General features: G+C 40.8%; 1 protein-coding gene and 1 long non-coding RNA gene across 3 annotated transcripts in view; one reads left to right on the plus strand and one right to left on the minus strand.

Moving 5' to 3' along the window:
- Nucleotides 1–232: 232 nt before the first annotated feature.
- LOC309360357 lies at nucleotides 233–3,545 on the minus strand. The gene is made up of 3 exons (XR_014164035.1): nucleotides 3,201–3,545; nucleotides 978–1,108; nucleotides 233–340 (listed from the first exon to the last, which is right to left on the minus strand). It is a non-coding gene; the product is annotated as an uncharacterized lncRNA (long non-coding RNA).
- Nucleotides 3,546–3,755: 210 nt separating this feature from the next.
- The window catches only part of UHRF2 (ubiquitin like with PHD and ring finger domains 2), a 47,621-nt gene continuing 26,994 nt past the window's right edge, over nucleotides 3,756–24,382 (plus strand). Inside the window, exons 1-4 of one of the 2 annotated variants that reach the window (XM_081894008.1) lie at nucleotides 3,756–4,257; nucleotides 12,684–12,926; nucleotides 13,966–14,019; nucleotides 17,703–17,965. In XM_081894008.1, coding sequence (XP_081750134.1) covers nucleotides 4,105–4,257; nucleotides 12,684–12,926; nucleotides 13,966–14,019; nucleotides 17,703–17,965 — 713 coding nt within the window. In that variant the 5' untranslated portion in view covers nucleotides 3,756–4,104. The remainder of the gene's footprint in view (nucleotides 4,258–12,683; nucleotides 12,927–13,965; nucleotides 14,020–17,702; nucleotides 17,966–24,382) is intronic. The other variant, XM_081894009.1, reaches the window with a different exon arrangement.

A 24,382-nucleotide genomic window follows, 5' to 3' on the forward strand; every position in this document is an offset into this window, starting at 1 on the left:
GAGCACCCACCACAGCATGACTTCTGGACTGAGTTTATTCACCCTCATGTAGCCTGTTTCTGCACCTCACTGATTTAGAACATTGGAGCCCTAGCTGCATCTGCTTGGCATCATTTGCGTAGTGGGAAACCTCAGACCAGCTCTACATCCAGATGACCTCTTCCCATGGTTTCAGATTGAAGTGCATTGCTACTAACTTTTACCGGAGGCTCATTTTGCCACCTTTTGTGGATGGATGGGTAATTGGGGGAAAGAAATATCATATTACAGGGTAGCAACATCTGTTTTCTTGTATTGTTTGGACTTTGCTTGCAGAATGTCTGCCATGCATGGAGTTGCTCTACCAGGAAACAAAAAAGATGGAAATGCCTAAGCAGTAGTAATGTTTTCTAGACCAAAACATTCATATTATCCTATATACTATATACTGTGTAGGCTTGATGGTCTGGGGAATGTGTCTCCTTTTTGAGTAACTGGTTTTGTGTATCTGTGTGAATATGGAAAGCAGTACAGTGGTACCTCGGGTTACATACGCTTCAGGTTACAGACTCCACTAACCCAGAAATAGTACCTCGGGTTAAGAACTTTGCTTCAGGATGAGAACAGAAATTGTGCTCCGGCAGTGCAGCAGCAGCTAGAGGCCCCATTAGCTAAAGTGGTGCTTCAGGTTAAGAACAGTTTAAGGTTAAGAACAGACCTCCGGAACAAATTAAGTACTTAACCCGAGGTACCACTGTATAGCATAAAGATCCACAAAATATTTTTTATTACAATTCTATCCTGCCTTGCCTTCCAAGGAGCTCAAGGAGATGATGGGCTTTTTTCTGCCCTACATTTTATACTTGCAAGAACCCTTTTAGGTAGGTTCCTAACAAATACTCATGGAATTATTATTATTAATAATAATATTTTATTATTAAAGTCAAAGACCAGTTCAAGAAAACTTTTTCTAGATGTGTAACATTACTTAGGCAGACCTTGCTTGTGCTGGGCAGGTTGCCATAAACTGGGAAATTATAAAACAATCTTCTTCCTGAATATTGACTTTCTTCAAGCTTATTAGCTCTAGTGAAGCTGAACCTTGCTTCACACTGGATAAGAGTATAGCCTGTAATAAACAATAAGTTGATGTTATTCAATCTTAAAATGTAAAAGAAAAAGTTATAGACTTGATAAATAATGAAACTAGCTGCAAGACTCTAGAGTAAAAAAAACAAGCATGGAAGGGAAAGAAGATGACCTGTAGATTTGCTGGAACTCAGGATTGAGAGGAAATGCTCTGCTGCTTCTAAATAAGTTTTTCAAAAATATATCAAATCCCTAGTCAAGTCGGATGCTTTGAAAATGCTCCACTGATTTTAAATGAGCTTTCCCAACAAATCTTGATACAGATGTAATACTAATTCTCAGCTGAGACTAATGGAAGATTACTATCACCTTCGACTTAATTTAGGATTTGGTGGAAATGTTCCAGTAAAACTAATGAAGGATTTGATTCACAACACATTTTAGCTTTACATAAGTTATTTCCCATTCCTGATCCTCCTAAACTTCCTAAAGAGGGGAAAAATATACGTGCATATGCTTACTAGTGGGCTGAGCAACACTAGCATGGCAGCGGTGAGAACAGCTCAGTTTCTATCCTGGGGCAAGAGGCTGAACAAGAGTATTGTATCTAAAATATGTTGCATCTCACAACTGACTATGTGGCATTTTGTATATTGCATTTTATTTATATATTGTAGTTATTTTAGTATACCTTGTATTGTATTGTGTATATATTGCATTGTATTTATATACATATTTATTACTATTTTAATTGAAATATAAAAATACAGTATTAGAAATAAATGAAGCAATAAAAATAAAAAATGAGAGTATTTAATGTGTTGGAGGAACCATTTCCCATCTTCAGCAAACCCACAGGCCACCTGAATGAAACTTGCAGACTACTGGTGATCCATGCACCAGTTTTGCAATCCTGGGGAGCTAGAATGGACTTATAGCAATTGCTTTGGTTAAATTGCATTCATTTTGCGTTACACTAGTAGGCATATTAATGGTGCAATGTGAAAAACTGACAGATCTATGAACTGGCAAGCACAAAGTGCATGCATGGGCATAGCCAGGATTTATGTTGGTGGGAGTGGGCAGAACCTCAGCTAGTTAAGTATTTTATTGATTTACTTGATTTGGCTACGCCCTTGGGTTCATGTAATTAATATGTAGGTGGGATGAATTATTAAAAATCTTATAAATGTATTACCTATTCATTGCATTGACATCCAAGGCTTGGGAGCAAGCCTATTTAAACATGCAAAGGATCCCTGGAGATGTGTTCCTTGGAGCCTATCGCTGCACCTTCGAAAGTGATATTTGTAGTGCAAACTGTGCAGAGGTCATGTGACATGGATTCTGTGGATCCATGTGAAAATTCAGAGGATCAATTCCCCCCCCCCCATGTATTTTATACAAATGAGGCTGTGTAGATGCATTCAAGCTGTGGATTGCTTGGTTTTGAGGGAACATGGGTGACCCCAACTGAGTAAAAAAATAAAATAGTTTTTATAGTTCAAACCATGAACATGATGTGCCAGTGGGTTCTATCGAAAAAGCTGGAGGTATGTTTTTGCTCTATGGGCACGAAGCGCTGGGTTCGTGATTATTCTGATGCACACTTGCAGGCACTGAGGTGATTTGGTGGTGGTTTTGGTGCGCTATGTGGTGTCAAGATCCACAAGATCCATTTTCTGTGCGCCATGACAGCAGAAATGTTAAATACCAGAGGCATGAACTATTATTATTTTTAAACTGTGCAGCCTTGGGCAGACGAGACCAGGGCTGGATTTAGGTTTGATGAGGCCCTAAGCTACTGAAGGTAAGGGGGCCCTTTATAAGTCCAGCTGTTCTTTGTCAACAACAAATTGTCGCTGTTTTTTGTGTTGAATATATGCTATATGGTAATTTATGGACCTAATAGGTATCTAAAGCTATTTGCCACTGTTGCTGTATGTAGGTTTTATTTTATTTGCTTTTTACCTTATATTTTGGAAATGTACATCCTGGTTTCCCCCCACCCTTTAAATTTTGGGGGGGGGCCTCAAGAAAGTTGGGCCCTAAGCTATAGATTGTTTAGCTTATACGTAAATCCGCCACTGCGTGAGACTGATTCTCGGCAAAACAACAACATGCGGATTCACCACGATCCGTTTTCGAGCGTTTCTCCTCACAGAAACGAGGAGGCTGCCTGGTTCCGTCTACCTAGGGAGGCAAGAAGAGGCCGCTCCCTCAGCTTCGGGAACCAGCCCTGACCGAACCCATCAGTTCGGCGGGACCCGCTTCCAAACAAAAACACGGACGCGGCTGCCGTTTCCCCCTCCCAAATCCGTAAAAAAGACGGCAAAAGGAGGAAAATCTCGAGCGCCGCTTGCGAAGGCGACCCCAAACCGCCGCGCCCCTCAGCGCCCTGAGGTGAAGGCGAAAAGGGGGCGTGGCCTCGCCTCGCGAGCCCTCGGAGTGGCGCGAACACGGACGAAGCCCGTCTCGAGCCCCGCCTCTTCGCTGTTGCCGTTGTTGTCTCTTTAAGGCCGGGAGGAGGAGGGGGGGGGGTTGTTTTGTGTCTGTATGTGTGTGTGAGGGCGGGCGGTTGGAAAGCGGCGGTTGCTGGTGGTCCGCGCGCGCTCGTCTCGCGAGATCCGCGTTGGCGCGCCGTGACCTCCATGTGAGAGCAGCGGCGCCTGGTAAACAGTCCTCGGGGTTAGGACATGGCTCCCGCCGCCGCCGGCGCCCGTTAGTTCTACACGGTGGAGGAAGCCTTCCTTTGCTGGTCCCTCAGGGCAGCTCCTGACAGGGGCTTTTGCCGCCATTCCGAGTGCGGCTGCGGAAAGGGAGAAAGGAAGGGGGCCGCGAGGGCGGCTGGCGGGGCGAGGAAGGAGGCAGCGAGGAAGGCCGGCGGCCGGCAGCTGAGGAGGCTGGCGGTGGTCCTCGGGGTCTGAGGGAAGGAGCTTCCCACCCCGCTGCCGCCCCCCGCTTCTCTCTCCGGTGCTCCGAGCCGGCGGGAAAAGCGCCCCCCGCCCCTCTTTCGTCCTCCTCTGGGTGCGCGCCATGTGGATCCAGGTGCGCACCATCGACGGTGCGCAGACCCAGACCATCGACGACCTCAGCCGCCTCACCAAGATCGAGAGCTTGCGCGAGAAGATCGAGGAGAGCTTCCGCGTGAGCCCGGACAGGCAGCGCCTCTTCTACCGGGGCAAGCAGGTGAGGCGGCCGGGCGGGACACTCCCCCCTTCCCTGGGTTCTCGGAGGCGCGATGGGTGGTGCTTCGCATTATTATTATTTTGAACCCCAGCAGCTGTGGCATCCTCTCCTCTGGGCTTATTGTTTACCATCTTCCTCACACCTGAGGGGGTAAATGCGGAAGCAGCCCGAGGATGCCTTTGTGCGAAGGGCGGCGGCGGCAATTTCATCCACCATCCCCTCCTCCTCCTCCTCCTCCTCGCTCTCGGTTTCCAACGGCGCTGCTCGCCAGGCTCCGCCTCTCTCTCTGCTTCGCTAGCGGAGTCTCTGCTCTCAAGGGGTGCGCGCAGGGGGCCCGGGATACCACGGGGGAAGGGGAAGGATGAGGCCGGTTGCCTCTGCTGCACGACTTCCGGCGTTTCAACAGCCTCCAGACACGCTCGTTGGCTCCCGCTCCGCTGCTATGCCCAGGAAAGTGGCACCTGGTCGAGGAAAGTTATGCTAGGTGCCATCTCTTCTCCCACTCCCTCCCTTTCCACTTCCTCTTCTCCCCACCCCCTCCTTCCTATCCTTTTTTGTATAGGGGCACTAGCTTCACACCCCCTTTAGTCTAAAGCCAGAAGTATGGAACCGATGTGCCAACTGTTAATGAGATTCAGTTCCATAGGCATCATCTAACCGGAAGGAAGCCCCATCGAATTCAGTGGGACTTGTTTCGGTTAAGTAGGCACAGGCTGCATCCTTAGAGTGATACATTTCCTTTGTTTTGGGAGTTTGTTTTTGTCAGTGTAGGGGCAGAGTGTTCTGAGGAAGTGCTTGAGTTGCTCGAACTCTCTAGGTACTTAAGGCTTTCATTGGAAGCTGGCTCTCTTTAAATATACAGCAAATTAACAAAGGTAGACAAGCCTGGGCTACCATGATGGGAAATGCAAAAGTGGTTGAAACATTCTGGAATATTGTATACATCGTTTTACCTCGTTGGATCCAGTGTGGATAAATGCTGTAAAGCACAGCTCATCTGCATAACAGAGATTGAGTATGCAATCAGGTCATACAACTTCACTCACTCTTCTAGAGAATTTGTTACTTATTCTTTTGGCACCTTTTTGTTATGGCATAAACTTTCATGGCCAGTGATCCAGAAAAGCTTTTGCTGTGATAAACAGGGTTAGTGTTTACGGTGCCATTTATTGTTGTAATTCATTCTTATAACTGCATGTTTTTCTTTTCCCTTAGCCCTTTCAGACTACAGTTACTGTGCTTTCTAGCCATTGTTCCTTTAATGTTTTCTGGTTATGGCTAGGTAGCTCTGTGTTTCTGTGAATATATTGTGCTGGGATTTGGTTTGTCATAAATTCTGTAAAACAAGAGTGTAATTGCCTCTCTGTTTTAGAACATGTTATGGCTGATCTAACGGACCTCAAAGGACCAATGAGATCAGAGATTCAAAGAGTGTTGTGCAAGATGCAGCAGAGGATTCAAAACAAACATATAACAATGAATAAGAAATGTAGGAGCACATTGGATGCTTCATAACAAAACTAATGCAGGATACTATAGAATGCTGCTGATACTAGTCTGGAAATAACTTAGATGCATAAAGCATGTAGTGATATAGCACTGCTGAAATGAAAACAAGTAAATTGTCTTTCAAGTGGCATTGGAGAGCCTTAAAATTGGTATTTGCAGGTTTGCCATAACATGATTTTTGAGAAATGTGTGAAAGATCACATTTGAAACTTGGAGCTTTTTAGCATTCTTGCTCAGCCAATATGCCAAATGACAGTGCTACTGATCCTAAAGCTTAAAATCATGTAGGGAAGGAGGAATTTCTAGGTGATGGAAAGTGTTTTTCTTTCTTAGTTCAATATATTTTCATAAGACATGGGCAAACTCTGAGAGCTACATTTTCTTATTGGTACATCTTTCGGATTGCATGCTGGTGGTGGGTCAAACACATGTTAATAACAACAACAGATTTATAAACCACTTTGTAGCTAAAGCGTGCAGTGTGCAGTGTGCGCAAGGATGAGACACACTGACTTAAGTCACTTGCATCTGGGAGCATGCTACTGTAAAAAATTAGGATGCCTCCCACTCACCATGCTATTGCTGTCTCTCTAGGCCAGGGGTCAGAAACCTTTTTCAGCCATGGGCCGGTCCACCATCCCTCAGACCATGTGGTGGGCTGGACTATATTTTGAAAAAAAAAAAAATGAACGAATTCCTATGCCCCACAAATAACCCAGAGATGCATTTTAAATAAAAGGACACATTCTACTCATGTAAAAACACGCTGATTCCCAGACGGTCTGCTGGCTGTATTGAGAAGGCAATTGGGCCGCATCCAGCCCCTGGGCCTTAGGTTGCCTACCCCTGCTCTAGGCCACCCCTTACTACAAGCATTTTGACTCTGTAACACCTGCAACCTCCCTGCTTCACATAGTTCATCTTATTATCCCTCTGTTTCTCACTGGAGTTTCTTGAGCGCTGCAGTACACTCCCCAGTGCTTCCAGACTCCACAGATGACTGAAGAGGAACATGAGTTTTCTCTGGAATGCACAAAGGTGGTGCATATGTTGTGTTGAGCACTGGCAAACAAGCAGTGGCAGGCAATAGTAGGAGGGGGTGAGACTGCATCAGTGAGCAGGTAGGCATAATTGAGGTTGGAAGGCCAAATGTGGTTTTTGTGCTGCTGGCTTCCCATCCCTGCTCTAGGAGATCACTTGAGTAGTGAAAAAACTGCACTTTACTAGTTTACATAGGGTTCCACATATGTGTGGAGACTCCATTGCTGGTTAATTGAAATGCAAGCCTTTCTTAAATAAACAAGGTGCTGTTGGGAGATGGTTCTTCCCACCCTTGTCTAAGGTTCAGCTGATGGAAAGTGAATGGATTTCTGTCCTCCTTTCAGGAATGTTGAGGAAAGGAAGCATGCTTTCCCAATTTTTTGCTACAAAAATTTCTACAAAGTACTTCGGGTCCAGTGAATATCTGCTGTATTCTCCATAATAATTGGTCCATCTTATTTGTAAGCTGCCCCTGATCTGTAGTGATCAGGAAATCTTTGTGCTCCCATAGCTGTACGGCTGCACATTTCTCTCTTGTTTAATATACAGTACTTGTTTCTTTTCTGCACTATTCAGAAAGATTTGACTTGTCAATGAAGGGGAGGCATGCCGCTGTTTGTTATGAATTATCTTCCTTTCTGTCCTCTCGTTCTTCTAATTGAACTGGAAGTGCCCTTTGCTCTCACGGTTCCTGGTAATCTTGAACGTGTACTATTTCAGAGGACCATTCTTACTTAGTCTTTCCTCTGCACACACATTGGGTGAGAGATCATTTGCTTCTTCCAGACTGAATCTGCAGGGGTATCTTTTCACATCTAGCATGCTGACAGGTGTTGAGAGGGTTCTCTTTAAAGGGCCAACATGTTATTTAGGGGATGAAAAGATGGTTTCTTGAAATTTTGATATGAAGCCATGATTGAGCTTCAGGTATTTTTTTGTAGCACAGTGCTCGATAAAAAACCATAACAAATTCCAGCACTGCACTAAAAAAAGAAGGGGTTGCATGGTGTTTTTGAGTATAAAATGTTGTGTGATTACAACTTAGACTTCTGGAGCGAGAACATACAAGGGCTGAATATGAGCATATGCTGTTTTGTGTACTTGGTTCCCACTGCCGTTAAAAATGAGGACTAGTGTGGAAGAGAACCATTACTTTTTTACATGGAATACCAGGATGTGACTCATGAGTTACTCAAGTGTTACTCAAATGGTGTGGTTGTTGTCAAAATTGAAACAATGTTTAGATATACACATAAAAAATGTGAAGTATGAATGAAGCAAGGATGTGAGTCATATAGGAACCTAGAACCAGGAATTGCCATTGATATATATACTGCACGAGAGTATAAAATCTGGTGCATAATGTATAGAACCTGGTACATAATGTATTTGAACCTGCTGCATGTGGGTCAGGGTGCCATTAACTACACCAGTAAAACTGCTATTGTCCTCCTTTACCAGAAAGCATCTTGGTTTTTGGACGGGCTTTAAAGAGTCTGCAATTGAAGTTGGGTCAGAGAGATAGATTGGAGATGCTGGTGGTCTGTTGACCACCCTGCGACCCAGCAGCATCCCTGATCAAGCTGGCCAAGTTGGTCTGGGGTATTTTGGGAGGACCCCAGGACTTCAATAGCCTTGTAGAGGCTGCTGCTGTGCAGGCTCAAGGCTTTATTTATTATTTCATTTATATACTGCCCTTCTTCACAAAATCTCAGGGAGGTTCACAGAATAAAATACAAAATAAAAGTAAACAATTAAAACAAAAACAACAAAACAATATGCCTCAGTGTTAGAAACTCAGATATATAAGGTGGGTGCCAAATGGCTCCTTAAACTGAGATTACAGTCACCAAAATGGAAAGTCTTGTTGCCATTTTGGGGTAAGATGGCTCTAAAGTCTTCTTTTTCAAATGATGGACTGCCTGATTCTCAGTTAAACATCTGGCTAGTTCAGATGACAACCTTGAGCTAGGCTATGAACTTAGAGAACTTAAAGAAGAAAAATCATTTGATCCACGGACAGTCCACTTATATATGGGCCTAGTCTAGCCTCTTTTTCGTAATGGTGACTGCTCCTCCTCAGGTTGCACAGGAAAAGAATCTTGGTTACAGAATTCATTCCAACTATGCAGATAAAATATAACTGATAGAATTCCACAGGATCTGGTATTAGTGTGTGAAAACAATCAAGACCCAAAGATCCTCAGACATGCACCTCCTGATGGTGGAGATGTCAGGCACCATACTGGTTGCAAGTGGCCGATAACTAAGTGCAAAATGTGCCTGGTGTGTCTGGCGAATTTTAAACACCAGTTATAGTGCCTGATCCAAGATGGTAGGGCTGCTTTTGTTATACACTTTTTTTGCTCAGCTAAGTTGAATAAAGGTTTGGCAACATAGGTTCGGCATTTCCCTTGGTGCGCCCATAGCAGCAGCTTAAATTGTGGAAGTGGAGGTGGGGTTAAAGGAAGGACTGGACCTCCCTAACCCTTTCCATTTCCTCATACAGGGGTAAGGAACCTGTGGCCCTTCAGGTGTTGTTGGACTCCCAACTCAGATCATCCCTGGCCATTGGACACCAACAGCATATGGAGGGCCACAATTTACCCATCCGTGCCCTAGTATGTCAGACTCAGCAGGGGTTTATCTAGGCAGTATAGACACTATTTTCTCTCACTGGATAATTCTCAGGTTCAGGTACTGTCTACCTTAGAACATGTGGCATTCTAGAAGCCCAAGCCCAGCAGATAGGAGGCAACTTATGTCTCAGTTCACCAGACTTACACTCTACCTCTTTTTTATTTGTCTCCTTGGTGGTAGTGAAGATATAGGTCAGACTTTGCTGGGGACACGATGCCAACCCCTCATCCCGCCTCCTCATCTGCCTATTTGGGCTTCTTTGATGCAGCATGGATCTTGTCTTGTGGGTGTGTAGCCTTCCAGGCTAGAGGAGGGTGCATTTATAGAAATCTAGATGAATCCCTTATAGCATCTTGGTCTTTTGCTGGCTTCCCACTAACCAGGATTTTTCTGACTGCTGACAATAACTAAATATTATGTTTGCGAAATCCTTGGCAAGTATTTTCCCTAGGATTGTACCTAATAATCATTGTACTATTTCCACTTCTCCCCCACCCCACTTCACATATGTTATGCCTCCTCACTCCTGAAACAAATGCCTATAATTAATACTGATCATAAGTTTTTATTTTGTTTCACCAATATTACTAGATATTGTATTATACCAGATTGTATTATATGTTCAAAAAACATAGTCCTCTGCACATGTACCTGTGGGTTCTTAGTCTCTTGTACAGTGTCACCCATCATTGTGAATATGAAACTTTGGATAGTTTGTAGGCAATCCAAAGTTTCATATTCACAATGATGGGTGACACTGTACAAGAGGCTAAGAACCCACAGGTACCTGGGTAGTCTTGGGCAAGCTAGTAATTTCTGCATTACATTCCTATGTCTACTTGGAAGTAAGTTCTAATGTATTCAGTGTTTCTTATTCCCAGGATTCAGATTCCCATGCATAGTATTCAGAACATGCATAGGAGATAGATTCATGCACGCACGCACACACGCACACATACACACAGCAATATATCACAAATTACAATGTGTGCAAGGGCTAGGCAATATCTGCTTTTTTAACATTAATTCACCAGCTAAACACTGTAGTGTTATCAGCAGCTAAACCTCACAATATCACCACCTAAACAATGTTACTACCAGCTAAACATTGCAATATACCACAATGTTGGAAATAAGGATGGAACTATACAGAGGCAAACAGGACAATGCTCTGGTAACTGCTACTACTTGGGGGTCTAAAATGGATAAACGACAATATTGGCAATCATCACACACTCATAAGCAGGCAAGCAGATACTGTGATATATTGATATATTGTGATGTTTAGCTGGTGATATATCACCATATTGAAAACCACTTATTGCCTTCCCTCTCCCTCTCTCTCCTCCCCCCCTCACAATTGACCACCTGAAAGAAGCTCATGGGCCTGAATTTTAGATCACTAACTTTTATAGTCAGTTAGATTTTTACTACAGTGGTACCTCAGGTTAAGTACTTAATTCGTTCCGGAGGTCTGTTCTTAACCTGAAACTGTTCTTAACCTGCAGCACCATTTTAGCTAATGGGGCTTCCTGCTGCTGCTGCGCCTCCAGAGCACAATTTCTGTTCTCATCCTGAAGCAAAGTTCTTAACCCAAGGTACTATTTCTGGGTTAGCGGAGTCTGTAACCTGAAGCGTATGTAACCCGAGGTACCACTGTATTTTAGAATGTTTCGCAGTAACATTTCATCCTCTGATTGTCTCTTCATTTTTAACCCCCCCCCCCCCGGTTTTTCTAATTGAAAACATTCTTTTATTGCCCAGGAAACAAGTTGCTTCATAATTTTTTGAGAGATGCGAATTATTGTTGTTTCTTTACTGTCATGGGGCTCCGTTGCAGTAAAGAACTTTAAAAGAGAAACTAAAATAAAATGATTCCTAAATGTAGCAGAGCCTCTATTCCTAGTGTCCTAATTTAGTAAATTTCTAGAAAAGCCAGATTAGCAGAAATTCCTAAACTTCAGAGATCTCTTAACCTGATTTGTTTTAATGTTAATTGATCCCTATGGAAAATATTTTTGCTTTGTTTAGTCACTTCTTTCCTCCAGTAAAATAAAAAACAAAACTTCTTGTTACATTTAAAAGAGTCTGGTCCAACTGGTATTTTGGTAGAGAAGAGGAAGTGCATATAATAGGCATCTCTTGAATACTTTTTTATGGCAACACAACTATATTGTTTACAATTTTCTTGAGTAACCCATTATTTTAATGATTGTTTAGTACTACTTTTAATGTTTCTAATGCTTTTATATTGCTGTAAATCACCCTGTTATTTTTTTGAGAAAGCAGTATATATGTACCTTTATAAATAAATGTGTTGGTGGTCCACAGACTCTGAGCTACAGTTGTAAAAGGAGTTGAAAAACTTGAGACTGAGTTTGGGCGAGCAAAAGAAGATGGGCAAAGGGAACTATACTTGTACAGAAAGTGCTTTGAATCCTGGCCTATGTCTTTGTGTAGGGAAACCCTTCTAGTAGCGATACATTGTCACACTTCTGGTTTTATTTTTCATATAAATTTGTTACATGTTCTCTAGGAATTATCTGTGTATTCCTCCAAACCAACAATTGTGATGGCCAGAATTAGTGGACCTGGTATTTACACCATGAACAAGACTTAACTGCACTTAAATATATCTATATCTGCAGGATTGTACTCTAAAGCGAGGGACTGTAGGAAGAAAATATAGAGTTGAATACAAACCATCAAGTTTAAATTTAAAAAACATTGCTTTTTTAGATTTAAAAACTACAATGATATTAGGAAATGTGAATGATAAAACTAAACAATGAAAGCACTTTTAATATATTCCTCTGGTCATAGATGTAGGGGTGTATAATGAGTTTCTGTTCTTAACGTATCCTTTTTATTGCACAACATTCATTTGTCATGAAACAGATATTGAAACAGAAGGTAGCAGATCTTGACATATTTATATGTATAGCTTTTTGTTCAAAGTAGTTAAGCTTTTCATAAGTTAGTAATAATACTGTTCTAAAGACCAAATGAATAGTATTGTTTCAATCTGTAACTTCTCAGTATCAACTGGTCCTGATCCAATTATCAGTATAGTTTGATTTAGCTAGTGTGGAGTACCGTATTTATTTATTTATATTTATTTTATATCAATCTATATCTCCAGGTTATATATTGATGTAATTCTTTATATTTTAAGATACAAACTTTTGAACTAACATCTGCTGATTGCTTTCCTCTCTGAATTTTGTTTTGGATAGCTTGAAGATGGACACACCTTATTTGATTATAATGTTGGACTGAATGATATAGTTCAGCTTTTGATACGCTCAGAATCTGATGCTCCTGCTTCTCCATCAACGAATGAAGATGGAAATCCCAGTTCCTGTGGAGTTGGGAACTGTAAGAACAAAGCCAAGCAAGGAGCAAACAGTGGATCATCTAATCAGCCATCTACATCAGCACGTTCGTTTCTTATTGATCCTGGCATTGGACGATACAAGGTATTTGTATTTTTGTAAATTTTGGACTGTATAATTGTACATATAAATTTTACTCTCATGACTATTGTGAAGTAAAAAATGTTAAGTAAAGCTTGAGGTTTGTATATTGGATTTCTCTCTAAATTTAGTTGCCCCTCTTTCCAGGGGGATAAATTCCCACCCACCCCAAGCCATTTGAAGGGATCATCCTCGAGTGATGGCCAAACTTGGCCCTCCAGCTGTTTTGGGACTACAACTCCCATCATCCCCAGCTAACAGGACCAGTGGTCAGGGATGATGGGGATTGTAGTCCCAAAACAGCTGGAGGGCCAAGTTTGTCCATCACTGATGTACTCCATACAAGTTAATGGCGAGAGTGAAAAAGAGACTGTAGCCTCGAAAATAGCTGGCGGTGGGATAACACTGCCCCTGGGACTCCAGGAGCAACAGTATCCTTGCTGGAGGAATAAGATTTCCTCCTCACTTTTGGAGTTGAACCCTTTATCTCCAATTTCCAGGGGCTGGTTTGACAGTTCAAAAGGCTTCATGAGCCTGATGTGCTCCATAGCTTTCCTGCCACTGGTCTACATGAAACTCCTCTGCCGTAGGCACAAATGCATTGTAATGGTTTTACGAAATTTCAGGTGTAATAAAGCCTAAAACTCAATGGATTCATTGAATCTAGAATGTATTTTCTAGTTATTTGATGGGATAAAACTTGAAAGAGCCCCCTTCCCTTAATGTCATGAAAAAGCTGGTATCTAGGAATTTTGAAGCCATGGAAAATGTTTGTTTTTCTAGGGTTTTTTTTTTACCCAAAATGAATTTTTGGGAAAACGGAAAAACATGCAGTACCTTTTTTAGTCCTCCTTTCATTTTTAGAAACATAAAACGTATTATGTATATCTTGGTTTGTCGTTAAATTATCATGTTTGATACCTTAAAATAGTGTTTATTCAGTTAATTCCAAATTGAATATCTACTTTTTAAATGTTTTATTACAAATGAAGCTGTAAGCTACGGAACTGTAAGGAATTTAGCATCTCTTTCATTTTTCCAGTATATGAGGAGCAGGCAGAGAACAATAAAAACAGGAGAAACCACCAACATTATAGTAAGAAAATTACTGTGTATTCTGAAAATTATCCTGAGTTGTGTTCAGCACTCAGGGCAGACTCATTGACATTAATGAATCTAAGTTATTCATATGTATTAATATCAGTGGGGCTACTCTGTGCAGGATGACTCTTGAATGGTACCCTATGTCTCCTTAAGTGCTCCCAAAGTGTCTAGTAGATATAAAGCACTTACTGTATTTTTCCATATATAAGATTATGGTTTTTTCCTAAAAAATAATGTCAAAAATTAGGGGGATTTTCTTAAATCTGAGTCCCCCCAAATACATGGGGGCATATTATAGACGAAAAAAATATGGTATTTTCATAAGCAAGCTGTGGAAAAGGGGTGAGTAAACCAAGACTCAATGAATACTGCATGAAATTTAATCAGTCTTATTTTCTGAGTTACCAATATCAGTTTCTGTTTCTTCATATATATCATGGACATCTGTGTTATTCTGACAGGCTAATACCCCTCTTTAACATTTTTGATTGATTTTTTTGTGATAATTTAGTGAACTTTACTGACAGAATTATAGAGTCTTATTTTTGGGTGAAAAGCTTTGCCAGTCATTTGTGACTATGTACCTGGTCTGGGTTCAGGTTCTGTCCATTTTAAATATTTTTCTTTTTCTTTTTTAATGCTGAACAGCATTAGTTGTATACATTACATGTTTTTAAGTGTCCAAAAGACCTGGGATTAGCATATTTAGCATTTATTTTGTTTTCTTGTTTCTCCTGGAAGCAATGTGGAACACAACAAAGGTGCTTTATAGTGCAACATTCTTTTTATATTATGACTGCACCTTATTTTTGATAATGTTATATCATTTCTCTTCTGTTTCAGAAGCATGCAAATTGAGTTTTCTTACACAATTTTACAGACTGTACTGCAAGTGAGCCTATGTACTGGTTTGATTGGGCTGAAAATGTACAAGCCTTTTCACATGCCTCATTTAATATTCAGTTACCATAGAAATTTGCTGATACTGAACTACATACTGCTGCAGCTGGAATTCAGGCTTTGTTAATCGTTCAGTTCCTGGGCGCCTCTTACCAGGGCTCACACGTTGAATGTAATGGCTCACCTAAGGCCATAAATATACCAAGAGCTATGCCAAAATTGCCCTATTTTCTCCTTTAATTTGAGGTTCCGTGATCTAGTTTCTGGCTTGTGGGCTAGATCCACTCCTTAAGATTCCAACTCACTCACCTACCTGTTTTTCTGTCCCTGCCGCAGTGGGGTTAAGGAAACTGGACACTGGCACAGCTGTAACCATACTCAGAAGGAACATGGTACAGGAGCATACAGACATGGAGATTCTGTTCTTGGTGGTAGTGTGGCTTTAACACGAAGCCACAATACTGCTAATGAAAACATAGTTTAGCTATGTGTAGTTAAGTATTATTCTGCTGGGTTCGAGTCATTAAGACCTTTCATGGTCTTGATGCCTTCTCTGTCTTCTTGGATCAATAGTTCAGTCTGTCTGTCAGCTTCCTCCTTTCTATCAGTACTGCCTTTCTCAAGTTTTCCTCCAGTCCTCTCCTTTCATCAACTTTGTTCCTCTGTAGGGCTTTTGTTGAAGTGAGACTAAGCTTAAATCATGGGTACTTTATGGGCCCATAGGCTCATTTGGAAAACTAATAAAGCTTTGTGGGCACCAAAAGAACCCATTTCACAGAAGAAAAACTAGTGATGTGCAGACACCCAAAACAAATCAGACAAAAAAGCAATCAAGCAACCCTCTGCCCCGGAAAAGCAGGTATGCCCCAACCAAACAATAAAAAGTGTTGCTGTTGTCCCTCGCTTCCAAAAGAAGGGAGTTTTGCTGGGCACCAAGATGGTTGTCTGAAGGTGCCATGGTACCTGTGAGCATCAAGATGGGAACTCAAGGTTTACTCAATTTTCAAAATGACTGTTTCCTATTTCCCTCTTTAGAATAGTGAAGCAAAACTGTCATCAGAGTTGGTGGCTTTCAGTGTAGTGAAGGATCATATAAATAGATATGGGTTGGCCGTTTAAACTGTAGTTATAGTCTGTTTGATGTGCATAGCTAAATGTAACATTCCAGTTAATATGAAAAAATTAATGCTACTGTGTGCTACAAGGTGTATTGTAATTGGCCAGTCTGTAGTTGCAGCAGATTTTATTTGCCAAAGCTAAATATACTTTAGTCAAGGGGTAAGCACTGCTTGAGCTCCCATTATCCCTGACCATTGAGCATACTGGCTAGGTAGTTGTATTCCAAAACATCTGAAAGGAAGCCGTGTTGGCTACTCCTGATTTTGGCAGGTTCCCTTATGCAAGGCAGAGGCAAGCCGCCATCTGCACTCCTCCATGGTGTCCTCCTGAACCAATTGGGAATTGGGGGCACTGTATTCCTGTGCTTACAGTTCTACAGCGGTTAAAGCTCTACCTACGGGACAAAGTCCAGAGAGTAGCACTGGGAGAGTGCTTTTTGACTTCCTATTGGTTGCACTAAGGTGACGCTGGGCACTATTCTATATTCAGTTCTATTTGCTGAATTTTATATAAATATAATTGGATATAAATATGTAAATAAGCAGCTGGATATAAATACATGCAAATGTGCAGTGGGTTGTGAGCATTGACATCATTAGGAAAAGTATAGGTGTTTTAGCAGATGAAATCAAATGTATCTTAAAGAAGGTAGGTGACGTGTTTTTCATTGGAGAGAGGAGAAGTTCTTGGCCATCAAGGAAAGTATGTCGGGCTTTTGTTTTTAGTGAAAAAAGGAATAAGTGAAATAGTCCATAAAGTGCTGGGTTTTGTTGTTAAGGGCAGGAGGGATGGTGGTAGCTTTAAAAAGCATGTTAGTGGGAAACGCAGCCCTAAAGAATTGTAGGTGCATTACATTAAGCACTTAAAAAACAAATAAATCACAAAATAGCATAGGCATGGAGGGAGTTGTTTTATGCATCAGCAGTGACCACAGAGTTACTGGTTGATAATTTCTGTGGCCTTTTTCTTGCAACCATTGCTAACCCAATGCCCAAAGTGTTGTAGTAAAATTGCTGGTTTGGAGAAAAAACACATTTCCAAGAGCCAACACATTGAGTTCTGTGATGTGATTTTCCCTCCTCAGAAGTGCTTCCTAGGAACAATACATTTGAATTCTGCACAACAAATGAGTAACTGCATTTATTGTGTCATATGAGATAATTTGGAAATGTTAGAGATAGTATATGCAAAAATAATAAGCACAAAAACACCTTTTCATTGGCAAAGCTGAATTATTTCATTGGAGGATGGTTTGTAAATGGATGAGCAAAGAACAGTTTTCAGAGTTAAAGGATTTCATTATTATTGTGGAGAACGAAATGTCTAGAAAAAATGAAGAAAGCAGTAAAATACAGGAAAAGCAGGCAAAAAGCAGGAATAACCAAAGGTTAGAAAGCTTCTGTAACCTTAGTGATTGTGAATAGTTATGTGATGGAGAGAATAGTAATTTAAAACAAGAGCTGCTCTGTTCACATCTGTAGTTTATTTGTGTTGAAATGATATTCTGACAAAATGTAGAATATTCTGTTTAGTTTTAAGAATGTGAAGGTAGAGTGAATTTAACTAATGCAGTTGCATTGTAGTTGGGGATCCACAGCATTATTAATTCTGTACTTTTTCGGCATAATATTCACTAAATGTCAAATTTATTTTTAGATAAATGAACTTGTGGATGCCCGGGATGTTACTATTGGATCCTGGTTTGAAGCTCATATACAAAACGTAACTCAAGCAACAAAAGGACATAAAAATGGAAAAGCACAAGGAAAGAGTGGCAGTAATTACAAAAGGACTAATGGAAACTTAAACCAAGATCACTCTAGAGAAAATGCAAATAATTTGGACAATGCACCTTCTACATCTTACTCAGATTATATGGACACTGATGAAGATACTGTTTATCATATCAAGTATGATGAGTAAGTGCTGCTGATATTATTATGAGGACACCATGTGCTTTTATATGGTTGGTATAAGCTAAGAATTTTCACAAGAAATTGAAATACTTAAGAAAACAAGTTCACATTCCAAGTTCAAAAGAAACAGGATTTTACAAACCATAAAACATTTCTGTTTGATATAATGCATTTCCTGGGAGCAGCATGATTTATTTTGGGAGCTTGGCTGAAATACTAGCTGTAGTTCCTTTGAGAAACCCAGACTTTCGCAGGATGTGAATCCATAAATTAGCCTTGCAACAGTGTTTTATAGTACTTTGTATATACAATCAGAGCATAACTCTTAAAAAATTATCTGGAATTACTAAACAGAACTGAATGGGTTTACTATTAATAAGTGAAGAAATATATAGGAATACAGTTTTGTCAGTACATTATTTACTTAAACCCTGTTAGCTTTTCCTGTAGGAAGTATTTTGGAGAGACAGATGAGCTCACTGTTAACTGCTTATTGATGTGAAGAGCATAGTAATGGGGTCTCAACCCATCTTCCAGAGTAGGACAAACACCAAATCCCTTAGCCATAACTGTCACTAAATATACACACAGAAACCTTTGGCCAACTGGAAGTATGTGTTTTAATGGATACTCTGTGTGTGTGTGTCTGTGTGTGTGTGTGTGTGTGTGTGTGTGTGTGAGAGAGAGAGAGAGAGAGAGAGAGAGAGAGAGAGAGAGAAAGTGAAAGGGAGCGAGGGGTGGGGAAATTTTGCTTCCACTCCTTGATCCCTGGTTATCCTGATTCAAAATGACTCAGTAACTGTGTGGCCTTGGTCATGTTTCTGTCAAAATCCAATGCACATCTTCAGCCTGAGCAGGATCTGACTCCTGTAGATAAAAGGATATTGTTGTGAGATGATTAATTTGTTTCTTTTACATATTTTGCTTGAAGGCATGTTTTGTGTTGTCAAGAGGGAGAAAGAAATATTTATTATATTATTATTGTTGTTGTTATTATTAAAGTTTGTATACTGCCCTTTATCCATAGATCTCAGGGTGGTTCACAACATAAAATTACAATGTGTTACGGTTGCTAGTATTGTAAAAATACAAGCATATAGTAACACAGTGGTACCTCTGGTTACATACGCTTCAGGTTACACACTCCGCTAACCAAGAAATAGTGCTTCAGGTTAAGAACTTTGCTTCAGGATAAGAACAGAAATTGGGCGCGGCGGCAGCAGGAGGCCCCATTAGCTAAAGTGGTGCTTCAGGTTAAGAACAGTTTCAGGTTAAGTACGGACCTCCAGAACGAATTAAGTACTTAACCTGAGGTATCACTGTATTCTAGTATTAGCAGTAGGTAGGGGACCTCCTGCCTGTGTTGAGATCTCAATTTTGTTGTTTTTAATCTTATATGGCCAGTGTTATCTTTCTGCAGTTAACCTAATACAGATGTTATAGGGTACCTAACAATATCAGCTATTTGTACGTTCATAATTGAAAATGAAATAGTGGGCTTTTCATTTGATAATGAACATTGGCTTTAGTACAGTACTTTCAGTTTTGTAAGGGAGTAGGTCAAAATGCATGTGTGTAACTTGAGTCTAATTCATATTTCTTAATCGATTAAGGAAGTAGCATCGGAATAAACCCTTTGTGTGGACAAAGGGTCTATTCAGGTGCCACTTTCTTAAGCTGGTTAAGAAACTATTTTTTCAGGTCTTGCCCGTGAAGTTCATCTTCAGATGGTACATTTTGCATAGACTGAATGGGCTGCTTTTGCACATCATGTCAAACCTTAGTTTAGTAAGATCTGCTCATGTAGGAACAAGTTCCTGTCTCCCTGATGGCTTGTTTTAACCCATCATTGTTAAGATTAATTTTGGTTATGCATCTGGATGATGTAATAAGTTGTTCTTAATCAAAAGTAGAAGTGCAATCCTGGCTGTGTGGAAAGAGGGGAGCTAATCAATCTCAGACTGCAGCTCATTCCTGCTCATGCATAGTGCCGTAAACTGTGATTTGGCTTGATGTGCAGATGCAAGCATAGTGTAGGTGAGTATCTTATTTTTGTTGCTTGGGGCTCTTTTGCTTCAGTTTTCACTGAGCCCATAACATAACATAACATAACATAACATAACATAACATAACATAACATATGTCTTATTTAAAATGCCACACTTGTAGAGTGAAAGTCCTTGTACTGGTTTGGCATATTGCTTGATTTGCCTCTTTGAGGAGCACTGAGGGAATGCTTGTCTTGCTTGTACTTCATTAGGGCTTTGGGTATGGGGGGTATTGCTGGCACCTACTTTTGCTGATAACCCTATGGATCTGTGGACCAAGATTGGTCCCTATTTCCATGCTAGGAACCGTGGACACAGATCAGACTCCTCCATTGCACTGTATTTTGCACTGTTTTGAAGTGTTCAGTTTTGAAGTGTTCCTCATAAGTGGCTTCCAAGTTGTTCGGAAACAGGTTCTGAAAACACTCTTAGGTTTGCCAGCCTCTGATCCCACGTGCCTCTAAGGAAAGGAAGTAGCACCATGCTGATTCATTGTCTTCACCTAACGATTAGGGATCGAGCCTTGGTTTCTAGCATTCCTGTGCTAAGTGCTTCTTAACTGGCTTCAGTGTTGGTTTAAGTTTTGTATGTGATTGCATGTGTGCTGTTACTAGCAGAATCTATTAGACAGGGTGGATTGGGTTGGACAATACGCAGCTTTCCATTAGCAGTGTCAAAAGCCAGAATAAACACAGCTCAGCTGTAATTGCTTACCTATCATCTTCTTGAACTTACCTAAAAAACAAGGAAAAACAAAAATTGATTCAAGAAGTTGTAAGAACTTAGTAAAATCTGACATTGGAAGTTCACTTTATTTTAGATAGCTTCTAAGTTTTCATGGCACTTTGTAAGTAGTTGTCTTATTCTCACAAATCCAATAAATGGTGAAAAATTGTTTTTGGACAAGAATATTAGTTGTGTGAATAATTGTCGCCTATGTGCTATACGGCTTGGACAATCATAATTAACGGCACAGGTTGTATTTCTTCAGCAGCCACTGTAATTGCTAAGCAGAGCCATATTTCTCATAAGAATGATAGAGAGACTGGACTAAGAAGCTGTTTTGGTTCCTGTGATGCAATGCTGATAGCTACAGCTATCCTTATCTCTGTTGAAGGATCCTTGGCAATCTCTTTTTGGCCATATTTCCATGATCTTTCTGGGCACAGACATGCTCACTTTCATGAGCCACAACTCTTGGTCATACTAGCATCTTGATAGCTCATACTCAGCATTGTCAGACTGAACCTTGGAGCCCTCAGTGGAGCATGTTGTAAGGGATCCCAATCCTACCTCTTTGTATGAAGATCACTTTCATATGAAATAAGTGCAGAGAATGGCCCAATATATGGGATTGAAATACGCACTTCCTCAGGTGAATGTTACTAGCTATACTTTTAATAGCTAAAATTCCTGAAACAAGCTCTTGCTCATTTCATAGTACTTGGAAAGCAGTTTTATTGAAGGGGCTGCTTCTTTTGTTTTAACCACTTGGCTATTGACTTACTTGCTAAGGCATACGAACATGGAGGGAAGCTAGGTTTTCTGGATAGAAAATTATAGTTTACAATTTTCTTATCTTTGTGAAGGCTAGGTACCAATGCTTTCAATGGGACAACCCCATACTTTATCTTGATCACACTCCAGATGACAAGCAAAATCTGGCTCATGTGTTTCAGGCTGATGTACTTCACTTTACTAAGGAACAAACACTACATGTTACAATGATGATTGGGATTCAAAGGATGTGGTGAGTACTATTGCTGTTTGCCAGTAAGCCAAGTCTTACTCTACTTCACTGCTTCCATAGAGTATGACCAGCACAGAGCACCTGTCCCTTAGTGAAGTTTGTTTTAGTATCTAGAAGGATGGCAGCTTAGAAGGACTCAAGGGGGGCAAAATTACAGCTTGGTTTCTTGAAATCTCACCCCAGTCTACCTATTCATCTAATACCATTCATGGCATTGCTCTCTGGAAACTATTGTCTTCTCTATCTTCTACTGAAGAATATGCATCCAGGAAATTCTGCACTGATGCACTGCTTCAGAATTATTGGTGCTCTCAACCAGAGTTTTCAGCTAGTACAAGGACAACTGGATGACTATATAAACAAACCCTTTGGCTGCTGTTTCTCTTCACCTCACCATCTTGTTCAGCCTTCAGTAAACCCCCAACAGAGATTGTCTGTACTCTCCCCGTATCCTCCCTCTTTAGGAAGAAGTTGATACAGAGGAAAGTGGAGCAATTGAGGTTCAAGTATCTCAGAGTCATCTAAGCTCTACTTTTCTATACTTTAACATGCCAGAGAAGAACAGAAGACTTCGACAGAACCTTGAATTTTGTGGTGTCAACTTCCTTATAAGAAAGTCCCAGGAAATTCCAGATGATCCATCTTTGCATATATTCTTCCCTTCCTCACAGATAGTTTGGATTTCGTGTATAGATCTAAATTTCTGTATTTCTGTTGAACGGCAACACAGCTCCAGTTTGCAAACAGACCGGCTCCTTTTCAATACTGAGTTTTAGATTTCAGCTTTCCCACCAAATCAAGGGTATATCCTAATTTATCACCCTCATTGTAGCTTACTGTGAGTGTGGGTGGATTATGGTCTTGATTTCTGTGAGCAACTGGTTTCCAGTAGGAAATTGTGCAACAATGAGGAACTACATTCCATAGTCACTTTGTTAACATAGGGGGAAAGGTATCATTCATATCAAATCACTTTTTTTACATTCATGAAGGCTGCCGTTTTACTTAGAGGCATTTCTGTAAATATACGTGGTGATTACTCAAAGAATTTACAGTGAAATTTCAGATTCAGTGGTGTAAGGCAGATATCATAAATAACTTATGTGACTTTAAATAATGATAATATAATATTCAAAATAAAGTCAATAAAACAATGCGAAAAGTGTTCATCTGAAAGAAAAATTTAAAAATCACTGAAACCACAGAAAACACTCACTCCCTGAACACACGATGAACATCTACAGCCACCAAAGGCCCGATCATTCAGTGCCCAAGAGAATAAAACTGTATTTTCCTAATGTTAGAAAGATGACAAAGTAAGTATCAGTGAGGCTTTTCACAGTCAGGGCTACCACAGTAAAGGCAGGTTCTCCCCTTTCAACATCTGGAGGGGACACAGAAGGGCCTTGTATGTTGTTCATCTGGGTAGGTTCACATGAAGGAAGGTAGTCCATAAGGTTTCAGAATCTTAAACCATGCAGTGGTTTATGGATCAAAACCAACACTTAGAATTCTGCTGGGGAGTGGGACTGGCAGTCTATGCAAGTGGGCTGGAGCTGAAGTTTGCTGTTTAGACCAGGAACCCCCAACCTTTGGCCCTCCAGATGTTTTGTTGGACTACGATTCCCATCATCCCTGACCACTGGTCCTGTTAGCTAGGAATCATGGGAGTTGTAGGCCAAAACATCTGGAGGGCCACAGGTTGGGGGTACCTGATTTAGGGCATTAAGTCCTTAGTAAGTAGTCTAGCTGTCACATTCTGCATTCTTGAAGTCCTCCCTACTCTCCCTAACGACCTCTTTCTCTTCCCAGGAATGTGATACAGCATTCTTATAGGCATAGACAAAACAGAAACCCAGCCAATCCCCATTAAGTCACTAGCCCGTATGAAGCAAACCCAGCAGCCTCCTGTTCAGCAGATGTTAAGGAGGTGTCCTTGTGCCTTCCTGCAAGCAATGTCATCCCAAAGGGAGCTATAGCCCTCTCACCCTCAGAAATGAGTCATTGTGGTGGTGGTGGTGGGGAAGGCTTGCTCTGCCAGTGATGTTCTGCTAGCTCTGTCCTTCTGCCTTTCTTATAGCACATAGCTCAGGGCATACAACACAACACACACTTCCTTCAGCCACTATACCTGCTTGAAAGATATAGAAGGTCAGGTGGTAAGAGAAATCAAAGGAGCTTCTTCTGGTATCTTGCGTAAATGTGGGTTCAGGCAGTATATATATGGTAGGCCATATTTTCTTTCATGGAATGGTTTTTTTTCTAGTTATTTGCTTTTAAGAAGCAGTGGTTGTGATAGTAACCTACGGTATATTGTGTGTGTGTGAATAGAGATATAAAGTTTTATTATCTGTTAGATGTTGTTCAAATTTTAAGATATGCAGAAATATAATTCATCTTTAAATGGCTGTGTTTTGGTAAGAGTTTGCATTTGGAGGCATTGCCATCTGGGGAAAGATCCTCATGCACAGCAGTGGGCTTCCTGAATGAAATGGTGCACAAGGCAGATGGTTTGCACTTTCAGCTTTGACATTGCTAATCAACCGTATTTGTGTGTGCTGTGAATTAGGACTTCCCCTTCTCTGACACATGAGCTTCATTGTTAAAACTGACAACACCCAC

Source organism: Podarcis melisellensis, assembly GCF_964234715.1.
Source record: "Podarcis melisellensis genome assembly, chromosome: 17".
Classification (NCBI taxonomy): Eukaryota; Metazoa; Chordata; class Lepidosauria; order Squamata; family Lacertidae; genus Podarcis; species Podarcis melisellensis.